General features: G+C 33.4%; 1 protein-coding gene and 7 non-coding genes across 8 annotated transcripts; 1 reads left to right on the top strand and 7 right to left on the bottom strand.

Annotated features, from left to right (window-relative positions):
* Positions 1-396: 396 nt before the first annotated feature.
* Positions 397-11,048, top strand: LOC106715500 (putative glutathione-specific gamma-glutamylcyclotransferase 2). The gene is made up of 3 exons (XM_014508800.2): positions 397-899; positions 2,954-2,989; positions 10,426-11,048. The coding sequence occupies exons 1-3, from the start codon at positions 666-668 to the stop codon at positions 10,954-10,956; spliced, it is 801 nt and encodes a 266-aa protein (XP_014364286.1). The 5' UTR covers positions 397-665; the 3' UTR covers positions 10,957-11,048.
* Positions 11,049-11,932: 884 nt separating this feature from the next.
* On the bottom strand, positions 11,933-12,051 carry LOC123722011. The gene has a single exon (XR_006756390.1). It is a non-coding gene; the product is annotated as a 5S ribosomal RNA (ribosomal RNA).
* A 158-nt stretch (positions 12,052-12,209) lies between these two features.
* Positions 12,210-12,328, bottom strand: LOC123722012. The gene has a single exon (XR_006756391.1). It is a non-coding gene; the product is annotated as a 5S ribosomal RNA (ribosomal RNA).
* Positions 12,329-12,480: 152 nt separating this feature from the next.
* LOC123722014 lies at positions 12,481-12,599 on the bottom strand. The gene has a single exon (XR_006756393.1). It is a non-coding gene; the product is annotated as a 5S ribosomal RNA (ribosomal RNA).
* A 160-nt stretch (positions 12,600-12,759) lies between these two features.
* LOC123722015 lies at positions 12,760-12,878 on the bottom strand. The gene has a single exon (XR_006756394.1). It is a non-coding gene; the product is annotated as a 5S ribosomal RNA (ribosomal RNA).
* Positions 12,879-13,038: 160 nt separating this feature from the next.
* On the bottom strand, positions 13,039-13,157 carry LOC123722016. Its single transcript, XR_006756395.1, has one exon. It is a non-coding gene; the product is annotated as a 5S ribosomal RNA (ribosomal RNA).
* Positions 13,158-13,316: 159 nt separating this feature from the next.
* On the bottom strand, positions 13,317-13,435 carry LOC123722017. The gene has a single exon (XR_006756396.1). It is a non-coding gene; the product is annotated as a 5S ribosomal RNA (ribosomal RNA).
* A 158-nt stretch (positions 13,436-13,593) lies between these two features.
* LOC123722018 lies at positions 13,594-13,712 on the bottom strand. Its single transcript, XR_006756397.1, has one exon. It is a non-coding gene; the product is annotated as a 5S ribosomal RNA (ribosomal RNA).
* Between the last annotated feature and the right edge of the window lie 46 nt (positions 13,713-13,758).

Consider the following 13,758-nt stretch of genomic DNA (forward strand, 5'->3'; position numbering starts at 1 on the left):
CGACCAATGAACGTGACCTCGTTGAAAATTCATTACCGCCGTACATTAACATAATATTTTCATTGGAGGGTCGAAATAGGTTCCGTTTTTGAAAAGTCACTGAGTGAACATACGTAAAACTTCCAAATTAAAACTCTTAACAAGATCTAATAAAAGCTGAAGACGTCAAATACAGAATAACTATTACTTTTATAGATATATTCCATTTATTTTTCGTAAATTATGTAAAAAATAATTTTTATTCGGCTAAATCTCAAAGTGTGAAGTACAAAAATACTTGAAATGGAACGTAACAAATGTCAACATGCACTTGCGATTGGCTATCTCCCTCATTTCAGTTATTCTGTTTCGTGTTTGTTCTGCGATACTCCACTTGCTTTATTCATTTTCAATTTCATTCAGTAATCGTTTGAATGCCACGATGGAAAGATATATATCAGAAAATAATTCTTTGCATAGTACTAAATTTATTTGACACTCGTATTTAAAATACCCACAATGAAAAAAGAAGAAAAAAATAGTGAATAAAATCAGTGTTAAATGCTCTACATATTGGCATAATTCAACTATTCGGCTTTATTTTCCATTATTTTAAACAAATTGTGAAGCCAAGAAAGGCGTTTTAAAGAGAAAGTCAATATTTTTAAAAGAAAAGTTTTTTTTACATGATGGAAAATCAAAAGGAAAACATGGATCAAACAGAAAATGTGTCGAGAATACCGATAAAAGTAGAACATGAAGGTGAAATTGTAAGAAAAGAACCTTTTTGGGTTTTTGGTTATGGATCTTTATGCTGGAACCCTGGATTCGACTACCAACAGTCAGTTACGGGATATGTGAAAGGATTTTCTCGACGATTTTGGCAAGGCAACACAACTCATCGTGGGACTGAATCCAAGGTAATTTCCAATAACGTCATCGAGTTTCTCGTAAAGTTACGATTAATCATATTATTAAAATTGACTTAAACTAATTTAATTGTGTGTACATATAAGTGAAAATATAAACGTTTAAAAAAGAGCCCTTTTTTATTCTTAAAAAGGCCGTTATCTGAAGAAAATAATAAATGTTCAATGTTTTTAATATCAATCTATAAACACTGGCTGAAAAATACTCGTAAGTAATAATGAAAAAATTAGCTTTAATTTTTTTAATTTCTAAATTTCTAAATTTAGAATGAAATTAAATGAACATTGAACACCAATTTAAAAAAAAAAAAACTGAATTTCAAATCCTATATTTGATTGGATATTTTCAATTAACCAGTAAATCACTGTGTAACAACCCACCGTCATAAAGAAATTTGTTAAAAAATTATAGGCATATTTCAAATTATTTAGAAACTAAATGTTGCAAGTGAATGTCCACTCAGAATAAAAAAAAAATTAAAAAGTAGCCTATGTGTTCTTCCAGACTATGTTCTACATCTGTTGCAAATTTCATCAAGAACAATTGAGTCATTTTGGAGATATCTCCAAACAAACATCCGTCCATCCATCCATCTAAATGATTTATTTTAAATAATTACACCAATTACTATATCTTAATATCATATGCCACTTCAAACTAAAAAATTGGTTAAACCATAAATTCTTAAGATCACATTATCATCAGCTCATACAAGTCCTTAGCGAGGTGCTGAAAGCAGTCATAGTTTTATAAATCACTTTGTAAATATCAGTGTGGCAAAAGATTTTTGTTGCAAACATTCTTTGTTAGCATTGTTTGCTTATGTGTCATTTGTTTATTTTACACTAGCTTTTTCCCGCGACTCCGTCCGCGCGGAATAAAAAAAAATAGAAAACGGGGTAAAAATTATCCTATGTCCGTTTCCTGGTTCTAAGCTACCTGCCCACCAATTTTCAGTCAAATTGATTAAGCCGTTCTTGAGTTATAAATGGTGTAACTAACACGACTTTCTTTTATATATTTTACATAAGCAATTCTGTCAACCACCTCATGCATCAATCTTATTAGAAAGAATCCTTACATCATAAGGTGTTACAACATAAATCTTATCATTGAACCTATTGTGATGTATTCTTTTTTATTTCTAGACCAGTATTTTTTTTTAAGATTGTTATTAAATTACACAAAATTGTTAACAAAGTTAAGATGAGATATTTTCTCATATACATAGACATACACACCCATAGACATAGTGTTGCCAGGCGTCCGGATAAAGCCGGACATAGGTAGACTTTTTGATTGCATGTCCGGCCAAAATAAACGGTTTTCTGGCTTTTGTTAGGCTGTTTACATTTCCCAAACGAAAGTGTACCTATTAATACTGAGACAAAATCCTAAATAATATAGGGTGTCCATTCTTTCTACCCAAATGTCCGGCCAAACTGGCTGGTCTGTCCGGCTAGTAGGTTTGGCGACCTGGCAACCCTACATAGACATATGACAATTCTTGTCTTACGTCTATGGGTCTGTTAACCATGTCTTTCAACTTCTTGCATAACTGAAAAAAATGTATTGTAATTTCTTTTTTTTTTTTTTCAAAAATGGAATGAAAATATGTTAATTTTTTTAATTGTAGGCATCCATAGTAAATAGTTTTTAATTAAAAACTCTAAGTATAATATAATAGTTTAGAAAATATTGGATTTTAAAAATGTTATTAATATCTTTTGATTTCAAGTTTAACTGTCTACCAAGTTAAGCATGTGTTCTGTTCGCTTTTGAGAAAGGAAATGTGACATAATACCGTCCAATATTTTTATACGGAAATCGTAAGGAATGTGTTCGAAACTTACGTAGACTTGTTTATTTTGGTCACACGGAACATTAGTGTGTTGAAACGCAAATTTGTTTTGTAAACTGACTGGTATTGGGTTATAGTTGTTGACGAGACCTTGATGTTTTTGTGTTTAAAATTGTCTATATATTTGAATACAGAAAAGTTTATCAGCAAATGTAATAATTTATGTTTTTTTTTTTGTTGCAGCCCGGACGAGTTGCGACTTTAATAGAGGATAATGAGGTGAGCATATTTTTTTAACGTCTTACAGTAAGTTATTTGGATATGAAATTAAGCTGATAGAGGCATATTTTTCATCATCCAATCTTCGTTTTCTTAGTAACTATAGATGTAATTGGAAATAATTCCAACTTCCGTGAAGTTGCGACATTTAAATCGATTCTTATAGGCTTAAATCGGTTTTATTTCGTCATGCTTTAGTAGACGACTTGCTATTTTAGTTTCCTAATTATATCTTAGCCCATACTATTGACCTAGTTCTTATTTATGTTAGACTAGCTGTCGCCCGCGACTTCGTCCACGCAGAATTAAAAAATAACATAATAAGTAGCCTATGTGTTCTTCCAGACTATGATCCCATGTATGCTAAATTTTATCGAGATCCGTTGAGCCCTTCTGGAGATACCTTCAAACAAACTTCATCCATCCATCCAACTAAATATTCGCATTTATAATATTACATATAGTAATATTCATTTCACAATTTTGCTTAATTGAAAAAAATATATATTAACGGAACAAAAACTAGTTTTAATATTAGAAGATAAGATATACAATGTGTTTTGTAAATCGAATTGAGCAATATATTTTCGGTTATTAATGCCGTGCCGTTTAGACGACTGCGCAGTTTGAGAATACGTAATATTGTGAAAATATATGCAAATTATTACTGCATTTATGTTTATAGTTCAAATATTATACTAAAATTAAATTACTAAACCTAGTTAGGTTTCAAATGTTAAAGGATTTTAATAAATAATCCCAACTGTCTGTCTGTAGATAAAAATAATACGTTTTCGATATCTTACATTTCATAATCTGCAAAGCGATATAGTAAGATACAATGTTATACAGTCAAACCTGAATAAGCGAGAATCCAACCATAGAGGTTTCTCTGTAACCCAAGTTTCTCGCCTATCGAGAGTGACCGTCTGGACCGAACAATGACTCTCGCTTATATAGATTTCTAAAGGATTATTATATTATAATAGCTGTCGCCCGCGACTCCGTCCGCGCGCAGTTAAAAAAAACTTAATAGGGGTATGAAAATAGATAGTAGCCGATTCTCAGACCTACTGAATACGCATAAAAAAATTGGTAAAAATTGGTAAAGTCGTTTCGGAGGATTACGGTAACAAACATGTTGTGACATGGAAATTTTATATAAAAGATATTCATATAGATTTGATTTACAGTGAAAAGGTTTGTTTTGGCAATTTTCCTGTTTAATATCATCTTAAAATAAATAAATAACACATTACAGAGAAGAAATTCAATACGTTCCGAATTGAAACTCATCCAAAAGAATCTCGTGACCGGCCATTATTCTCTGTAAAAAGGTCGTTGATACTTTTACAAATTAATATTACAAACAACACAATAAACTTCCATGTTTTTCGCCAAAAACATTTAAAAATACATTTTTTTTTATATACGCGTTTCTTCAGCATTGATTAGATTCCTATAAAACTTTGCTACGTTTTTTAGCATAAAAGTGTTTTTGTTCTAACATTTTGCGATACAACACATTGGATCAGATCAGATCAAATCCGTTTAGTAGGTTAATTGCCTATTCAATACGAAGAAGGAATCAAATCTTTCCTCTTTATCATATTAATATAGACAAAGTACCTATACAGATGCACCGAGATTTTTTTTCGTTATTATTTTTTGTGTCAAATTTTTGCATTGTACAATCTGTGTTCACAGTGCACAGTATGGTATATTATGTGTGTATTAAGCCAAGTACACAATAGAGGCAATTGCGTCCGGTGATTTGCGAATTGTCGGCTGTGAAACGGTAGGGTCTTGTTATGAGAACGCATCTTATCGTGAAACTCCACGGTGACACTTGACACATGTTGCTGTCTCTGTATTATCAATGAAAATGAAAGGGATAACAGTATGTATTAATAAAATTGTCACGGCAAAACCCAATGTTGTACGATTCTTCACATCGATGATTTATGGTTTATGAAAAATAGCTTCATTAATTAGAAAAATTAAAATACGTTTTTATTTAATAGACTGCCTATAGTGCTAGCTGTAACTGTAACTTAATTTGGTCTCGCATCATTAATTTTCCTAGGTTTTTATAAAATGTTTTAATTTTTTTGTAAGACATCGGAACTCGGAAATGCTTCTACCTGTTCACGGTCGTGACTTCAAATCCTAGTTAAGTAAAAAAATGTACATTATTTTGCTTATTTTGTTCCAATTCGATATCTAACACTTCGCTTATCACAATTATGGTGTACTTAATATGAAATGGTTTTATAATCAGATCACTTCAATATATTTTTAGATTATCTATATTTCCAATACTAAAGCTTTTATTAAGCCGCGATATTCACCACTTGATGGTTGGTAAAACACAAACACGCAAGTTATTTTTTTGTGACTGATTAGTCAGTAGCCTTGAGAGAGAGGCATTTACAGCTTCACCGGGCTTGTGGTGGCCGGGCGCAGATGGCGCTTAGCTTAAATCTCGTTTAAGAGTAACTAGACTCTAGGACTCCATCAGGAGCCTGGGCTCGGACTGTTATTTCGTCATTATTACCGAATTGGACCACACGCAAGTTATGGAAAGCAAATTCCTCTCTAGTTATTTTGTGGTTAATCTTTAAAGTAGGTGTCTTGTCAGTGAAAGGCATCAATGTGGAACTCTTAAATTTTCATAACTCTATAATTCAATGATATTTAGAATAACAGCTACTCTCTTTTCATGCTGGGTAAAAAGTATGTTGCAAACTCTATGAACGTTCGTAGTTAGCAAGCGCATGTCAAGCTGGGCCAAATCCACCTACATCCTTAGCTCCCTACATCCTTTTAAGTCCCATATCGCCGCGCCGATACCTAATTGTTGCCACTATCTTACTAATATTATAAATGCGAATGTTTAGATGGATGGATATACACATAGGCTACTTATTACATATTTTTTTTTAATTCCGCACAAACGGAGTCGCGGGTGACAGCTAGTATCTACATGAATTCAGAGTCCCCTTATCTTATGTTCTATTTAAACGTTATATATTTTCCTTTCTCGTATATAATGTACTAAATTCTTTGTTCCACACATGTGGATTCATTATTAACTTTATCTAAATGCTACGCATAGTTAACGCAGTCAAAGGTCACGTTTGTTATTACATTAAAACAATAGCTGCTTTTTTTAAATACAGTTATAGGAATTTATCTTTACAATAGTCGATACATGTAAGTTGATTCACTTCATGTTTTATTTTTTAAACCTTGACTTTGAAGGTAAGTTATATATCTATTGTATGTGAAGTATTAGACATTAACTACAAGAACGAAAAGAAAATAAAAATTCAAATCATCTTAAAAATCAGGCTAAACATCAAATATATTAAAGTTTATTCCACAACATGGCATAATTCGGGAAGCGAGCGTATCACCATCTTAAAAGCCCGCAACGCATCTGCGATTCCTCTGGTATTGCAGATGTCCATCGGCGTCAATGAACACCTTGGTGTTCCCGCTCCTTGTTTGCCCCCTTATCTTAATAAAAAAAAAATTAAAATCGAAAAAAAATAATTACACATATCTGTAAAGCGGTAACCGTTGGCTTCTGACATCAAAAACTCTGTACAACATATCGTAATCCCTGTCATTATCTTTAACGTTTTTTAACGGGGATTTTGGTCTCAAATAACCCATGGTAAGTGTACAAAATGTTCCTACTTTATTGTATATTTAAATTTATTAAGATGACGTAACTTAAACTTTAATGTCACACTTATCATAACCGGGTCAAAGTTATCGTAGTTAGTGATGACAATTCAATTATATTGAATATTATAATCACGAAATCGTTAACTGACAGTTTTAATAAGACATTAGTATAAAAACTGCCATATCTTGTTATTTACATGTTAAAAATTGGAAAATGGAAATCAAAAACGTAATGTTTTGTTGTATTATAGGTAGGTTATATTGTTATCGCTCGTTTTCTTAGACAAAACGAAGAGTCTCAGTTAATACGTGAATGTGTTCAGTGGCCTAACACCAATGTGACAATTGCCATCGTATCGTGATCGAAAAATTTATAACCCTATCAGGCGTTAAGTAAACCAAAAATCTCATACTAATCTTACTACCTAATAAATTAATGTATTATAAATTTGAATCTATTGATGGATTGATCTTTAACAGTGGTAGATCCCGCAACAACAATATTTGTTGGGTGCATGAATTGGCCGGGTCGACCGGTGCAATACCACGACCACACAGAAGACAGGCGTGAAGTGGAAGCAATTCTGCGTTTCGTCTGATGAGTGTACCGGAGGCCTAATTTTAGTCCTCTTTGAAGTGGATTTGGCGGAAGAGGGGACGCATTGGAAGGAGAAATATCCTCTCTCTGCGTACCCTTCTCAGGCAACGCATCTGCATTTGCGGATGTCGAATCCGTGGCCGTTTGCCACCTTATGATATAAAAAAAAAAATGGATGGATGTTTGTTTGAAGGTATCTCCGGAACGGCATAACTGATCTTGATGAAATTTGGCACAGATGTAGAACATCATTTGGAAGAACACATACGCTACATAATAAGTTTTATTTTAATGCTCCGCGGACGGAGTCGCGGACGACAGTTAGTTTTGATACTATTGACAATGAGGATACAAAGGCGACTGTCACAAATATACGTGCTAAGCCCCACTGATGTATTTGCGGGATTGTCTATATTTCGTTTTTATTCCAAATGACAAACAGGTCATGACCTACTTCTCAATATAAATCCGAGTTTAACACGGTCGCAGCACGTGGCGATTGGAATTAAAGTTTGATTCACATATTACTGTAGTGAAAAAATGGCATATTCTATTGAAATCAATTATGATTTTTTGATGAATAATTCAAACATATAATTTAAAGAGACCTTTATTATATATTTTTTATTTATTTACTCAATATATTTTTACTCGACCATGTTCTCTTTATATGTTATATGTTTACAGGCTTTTCCCTGCGAATCCGTTCGCGCGGAATTTAGATATACACATAATAAGTAGCCTATGTGTTCTTCCAAACGATTTTCTACATCTGTGCCAAATTTCATCAAGATCAGTTCTGCCGTTCCAGGGATACCTTCAAACAAACATCCATCCATCCATCTAAACTTTCGCATTTATAATATAAGTAAGATTTAGCCGAAATTTGGCATGAATATAGAACATAGTCTAGAAGAATACATAGGCTACTAATATTCGTTAAATTTCGTTTTTAATTCCGCGCGGACGGAGTCACAGGCGACAGCTAGTATTTTAATAATTATTAACCAATGATGGTATCTGAATTAATATTATTATTTAGTGCTTGTTTTCATTGTTATCATGAGTTGACGAATAATATTTTTTATTTTATTTGATGTAAACTCAATATGCCACGCGCAGACATATCGTTAGTACTTGAGACGTTTCTTATCAGTCTGCCTTACTTATGATAAGCGTGTTACGATGACCTTTCTTATTGGCAATTTATAACAACTTTCCTGTGTTATTATGCTTTCTAACAGTTTATTATTTTATTATATGAATCTAATAAAGACAAAGGTCTTTATAATTTTCGACCTACTTAAACTAAAACTATTTACCACTAGGCAACAAATCTTATGACATGCCAGGTAAAGTAGCATTTGTTTACTACCGACTATCATCATCAACCTGCCCTTATCCCTATGGAGAGTTGGCACAGTATGTACTACTCCTCCATACATCTCTATCAGCCGTCATATCTGAATTTACCCCCTTCTTACGCATATCCTCTTTCACACAATCCATCCATATTTTCTTTGGTCTTCCTCTACCACATTCCATTACATTACTACCGACCATTATGATTAAAGTGTTTGAAAGAATTTTTTTTAACTTCCCAGCTCTATAAGTAATTTAGTTAATCTAATTGGATTTATTAAGCAGTGGCTACAACTAGTAAATAATCAAAAAAATAATCTACTAATCGTACGACATATAAAAACAGTCAAGCCATTTCAGCTACAGATACGAACATACTATATCTATACTATATAAATATACTCATACATGCGAAAATTTTATCGTCTTGTAAATACGGCAACAAGTATGACGAAAAGAGTTTTTATTACAAATATTTTGAATAAGCATAATCATTTGTATAAATATTTATATTAATGTCTACCGATAAATGTGTTTTCGTTCTAATTTATACATGATATTGTTAAATACATAACAAAATATTATTTTTGAGGTCAATATAACACTTGTATCAATATAATATTACTAGCTGTCGCCCGCAACTCCGTGCGCGCGGAATCAAAGAAACAAAATTAGCCTATTTGTTTTCCAGGCTATGTTCTACATCAATGCCAAATTTTATCCATCTGTTATGATGTTCTGGAGGTATCTTCAAAGAAACATCCATCCATCTAAACATTCGCATTTTTAATATTCATTCATCATCAGCTCACTATACGTTCCCACTGAGGGGCTCGGAGCCTACCCCAAGTTAGGAGTGACTAGGCCATAGTCAACCACGCTGGCCCAGTGCGGGTTGACTTCACACGTATCATTAAATTTCTTCTCAGATATGTGCATCACGATGTTTTCCTTCACCGTAAGAACATCGGATAAATCTACATATGTTAATCACATTAGTACGTGGTGGCATTCGAACCCAGGACCTACAGATTGCTTAACCCCTGAGCCACCGACGCTCTTTTATAACGACGTCTAATTTATAACATTAGAATGATTTTTTTTTTATTGTATGTTAAAACCACTTATCTAAAGTTACAATATTATTTGACAATCGTCTTTGTAACATAGTAGGTAACCGGATTACCCGTATAACAACAAAAATAGAATATATATTTTTTACTTCAAATTCATTTATTTCTATGTTCTCGTAACCGTGGATTTACACTGTTAAAACATTATATAAGTTTACTCACTTTTTTCGGAGAAAGCAAGAGTTAACCATATATTTTGTACCCAGTGGAATCTCACGTATTCTCATATTTTCTGTTTCGTGACGCTTAAGTGTATCATAAAATGTATTATTGTGTGTTATGGTTTTCCTCAATAACTATTGCATTCAACGCAATACCGGTTTCTTAATTATGATTTTATTTTGATGACGCAATTCATTAATATATCAGTTTTGACATGTACATGTATACTTATAACGCACGCATTATATTATTTTGTAAATATTTATATGTTAACTAGCTGTCGCCCGCGACTCCGTCCTCGTTTAGTTAAAAAAAACTTGATTAGTAGCTTATGTATTTTTCCAGATTATTTTCTACATCTGCGCCAAATATCATTGAGATCCGCTGAGCCGTTACCGGTACCTTCTAACAAAACATCCATCCATCCATCTAAACATTCGCATTTATAATATTAGTAAGATTCAATGTATCTTCTATTGTTTCAGGGCGTCACCTGGGGCAAAGCTTTCTTAATAGCAGCAGAAAACAAGGCAGCTTTACCCTATCTTTCCACTAGAGAATGCAAACTAGGTGGCTACAGAATATATACAGTTAACTTTCACCCTCGACCATGTCTCTTCTCTTCCCCTAGTAGCAGTAGTGATTTCCAAACAGATAGAAACGCACTACTGTATATAGCGCTGCCAGAAAATAGACATTGGCTCGGAGCTGCGCCGTTACCTGATATAGCAAAACAAATTCTTGAATGTCACGGATCGTCCGGATCTAATGCGGAATATCTTTTAAAATTAGCAGACTTTATGAGAGACGAAATACCTGAAGCTTTAGATGAACATCTCTTTTCATTGGAAAGACTGGTTAAGAAATTCGCAGCAGATATGAGAATTTGCTTGAAGACTTTAATGGGGGAGAAGGAAGAAAAAGAAGAACCGAAACAAGATGCCAAGGCGGTCGTGCCAAGTTTCCAATTCGCTTCCCGTGTGCCTGATAAGAAATTACGTTGCGTGAATATGTGATAATCTTTGACATGTCTAGAATTTTGATTATACCCAGTTTTTTTTTTTTTTTTTGTAGAACAGTGACTGAGACTAATTGACTTGACTTGAAAACTTGACTTGAAAACTTGACTTTGACAGCTTTACGTGTATAAAAATAACCTTTGTTCCTATATCTAGTTCTAACTGGTTTAGTGAAGACGCTAGTTTGTTTAACAGAACGGACGTAGGTATACGTTCGATGCATTCATTGTTGTGAAATTATTCACTTGATGTTATGATATGCGTACGTTTATTTTGATAACAGTCTACCAGGATACTCTTTAAATACAAATGCCTTACGATCGATAAATAGAAGGCAATAGACTTTGAGGATTAAATAGAAATTCCTTTTCATGGTTTTCTTGATCTCGTAATAATAGTTTGACTTTAGACCCATTTTATGTATTCTTAATATCCCTAGCACAAACATGTGAGGCCAAAAACGACAAGTATTATGTTATAAATATAGACTAAGTTTATTTTAAGTATGTTATGTGATTTTTAGTTTTTCATATAATGGTATTTGTAAATATTTGTGTTAATAAAATAAATAACTTCTGTTTTTTTTTTTTAATTAAGTCGCGATTAATAAATATTTGAAATTAACTTTTAATAAATATCTTCGTCTTAAGGCGTAATGTTATAATATTTAAAATGAAAATTGTAGATCAAAATACATAAAAAAAATGTAATCTTTGTACCTTAAAGGCTATGCCGTTATTGTATATGCTGATAAAAGTATTTAAAATAAACTATGATAACGTCAAAACAAAGACTTTATTTTTCTACTAATTAAACACAAAAAAGTGGTAACTTCCACGTTTTTTTTTTTTAAATAGAAATAGAGCTCTTGTCCTTATACCAACATTATCTTAAATTGGGATTCTTTAGCAATGAATGACTAAATAACATTTTTTCCTATAAAGGTTTCAAATCGACGTAAAAACTAACAAAAAGCCAACATCACGCGGTGTTCCCAGGCGGTCACCCATCCAAGTACTGACCGCGCCCGACGTTGCTTAACTTCGGTGATCGGACGAGAACCGGTGTATTCAACGTGGTATGGACGTTGGCGACAATTTTGCTTTATTGTAGGGTAAGAATTTACAATTCAAAATACTTTCTAAACAAATATATACAAAACTATAACATTACTTGTTGTTAAAATGGAACATAGAAAATTGAACACTGCATTATTTCAAATCTGTCAAATAAAAAAAAAACTAACAAAAAGCCAACATCACGCGGTGTTCCCAGGCGGTCACCCATCCAAGTACTGACCGCGCCCGACGTTGCTTAACTTCGGTGATCGGACGAGAACCGGTGTATTCAACGTGGTATGGACGTTGGCGACAATTTTGCTTTATTGTAGGGTAAGAATTTACAATTCAAAATACTTTCTAAACAAAACTTAAACATTACTTGTTGTAATAAAGGAACATAGAAAAATGAAAACTGAATTATTTCAAATCTGTCAAATAAAAATAAAAAAAACTAACAAAAAGCCAACATCACGCGGTGTTCCCAGGCGGTCACCCATCCAAGTACTGACCGCGCCCGACGTTGCTTAACTTCGGTGATCGGACGAGAACCGGTGTATTCAACGTGGTATGGACGTTGGCGACAATTTTGCTTTTTTGTAGGGTAAGAATTTACAATCAAAAATTCTTTCAAAACAAAAATAAACAAAACTTAAACATTACTTGTTGTAATAAAGGAACATAGAAAAATGAAAACTGAATTATTTCAAATCTGTCAAACTAAAAAAAAAAACTAACAAAAAGCCAACATCACGCGGTGTTCCCAGGCGGTCACCCATCCAAGTACTGACCGCGCCCGACGTTGCTTAACTTCGGTGATCGGACGAGAACCGGTGTATTCAACGTGGTATGGACGTTGGCGACAATTTTTCTTTTTTGTAGGGTAAGAATTTACAATCAAAAATTCTTTAAAAACAAAAATAAACAAAACTTAAACATTACTTGTTGTAAAAAAGCAACATAGAAAAATGAAAACTGAATTATTTCAAATCTGTCAAACTAAAAAAAAAAACTAACAAAAAGCCAACATCACGCGGTGTTCCCAGGCGGTCACCCATCCAAGTACTGACCGCGCCCGACGTTGCTTAACTTCGGTGATCGGACGAGAACCGGTGTATTCAACGTGGTATGGACGTTGGCGACAATTTTTCTTTTTTGTAGGGTAAGAATTTACAATCAAAAATTCTTTAAAAACAAAAATAAACAAAACTTAAACATTACTTGTTGTAAAAAAGCAACATAGAAAAATGAAAACTGAATTATTTCAAATCCGTCAAACTAAAAAAAAAACTAACAAAAAGCCAACATCACGCGGTGTTCCCAGGCGGTCACCCATCCAAGTACTGACCGCGCCCGACGTTGCTTAACTTCGGTGATCGGACGAGAACCGGTGTATTCAACGTGGTATGGACGTTGGCGACAATTTTGCTTTATTGTAGGGTAAGAATTTACAATTCAAAATACTTTCTAAACAAATATATACAAAACTATAACATTACTTGTTGTTAAAATGGAACATAGAAAATTGAACACTGCATTATTTCAAATCTGTCAAATAAAAAAAAAACTAACAAAAAGCCAACATCACGCGGTGTTCCCAGGCGGTCACCCATCCAAGTACTGACCGCGCCCGACGTTGCTTAACTTCGGTGATCGGACGAGAACCGGTGTATTCAACGTGGTATGGACGTTGGCGACAATTTTGCTTTATTGTAGGGTAAGAATTTACAATTCAAAATAC

The sequence above is a fragment of the Papilio machaon genome, chromosome 18 (genome assembly GCF_912999745.1).
Source record: "Papilio machaon chromosome 18, ilPapMach1.1, whole genome shotgun sequence".
NCBI lineage: Eukaryota > Metazoa > Arthropoda > Insecta > Lepidoptera > Papilionidae > Papilio > Papilio machaon.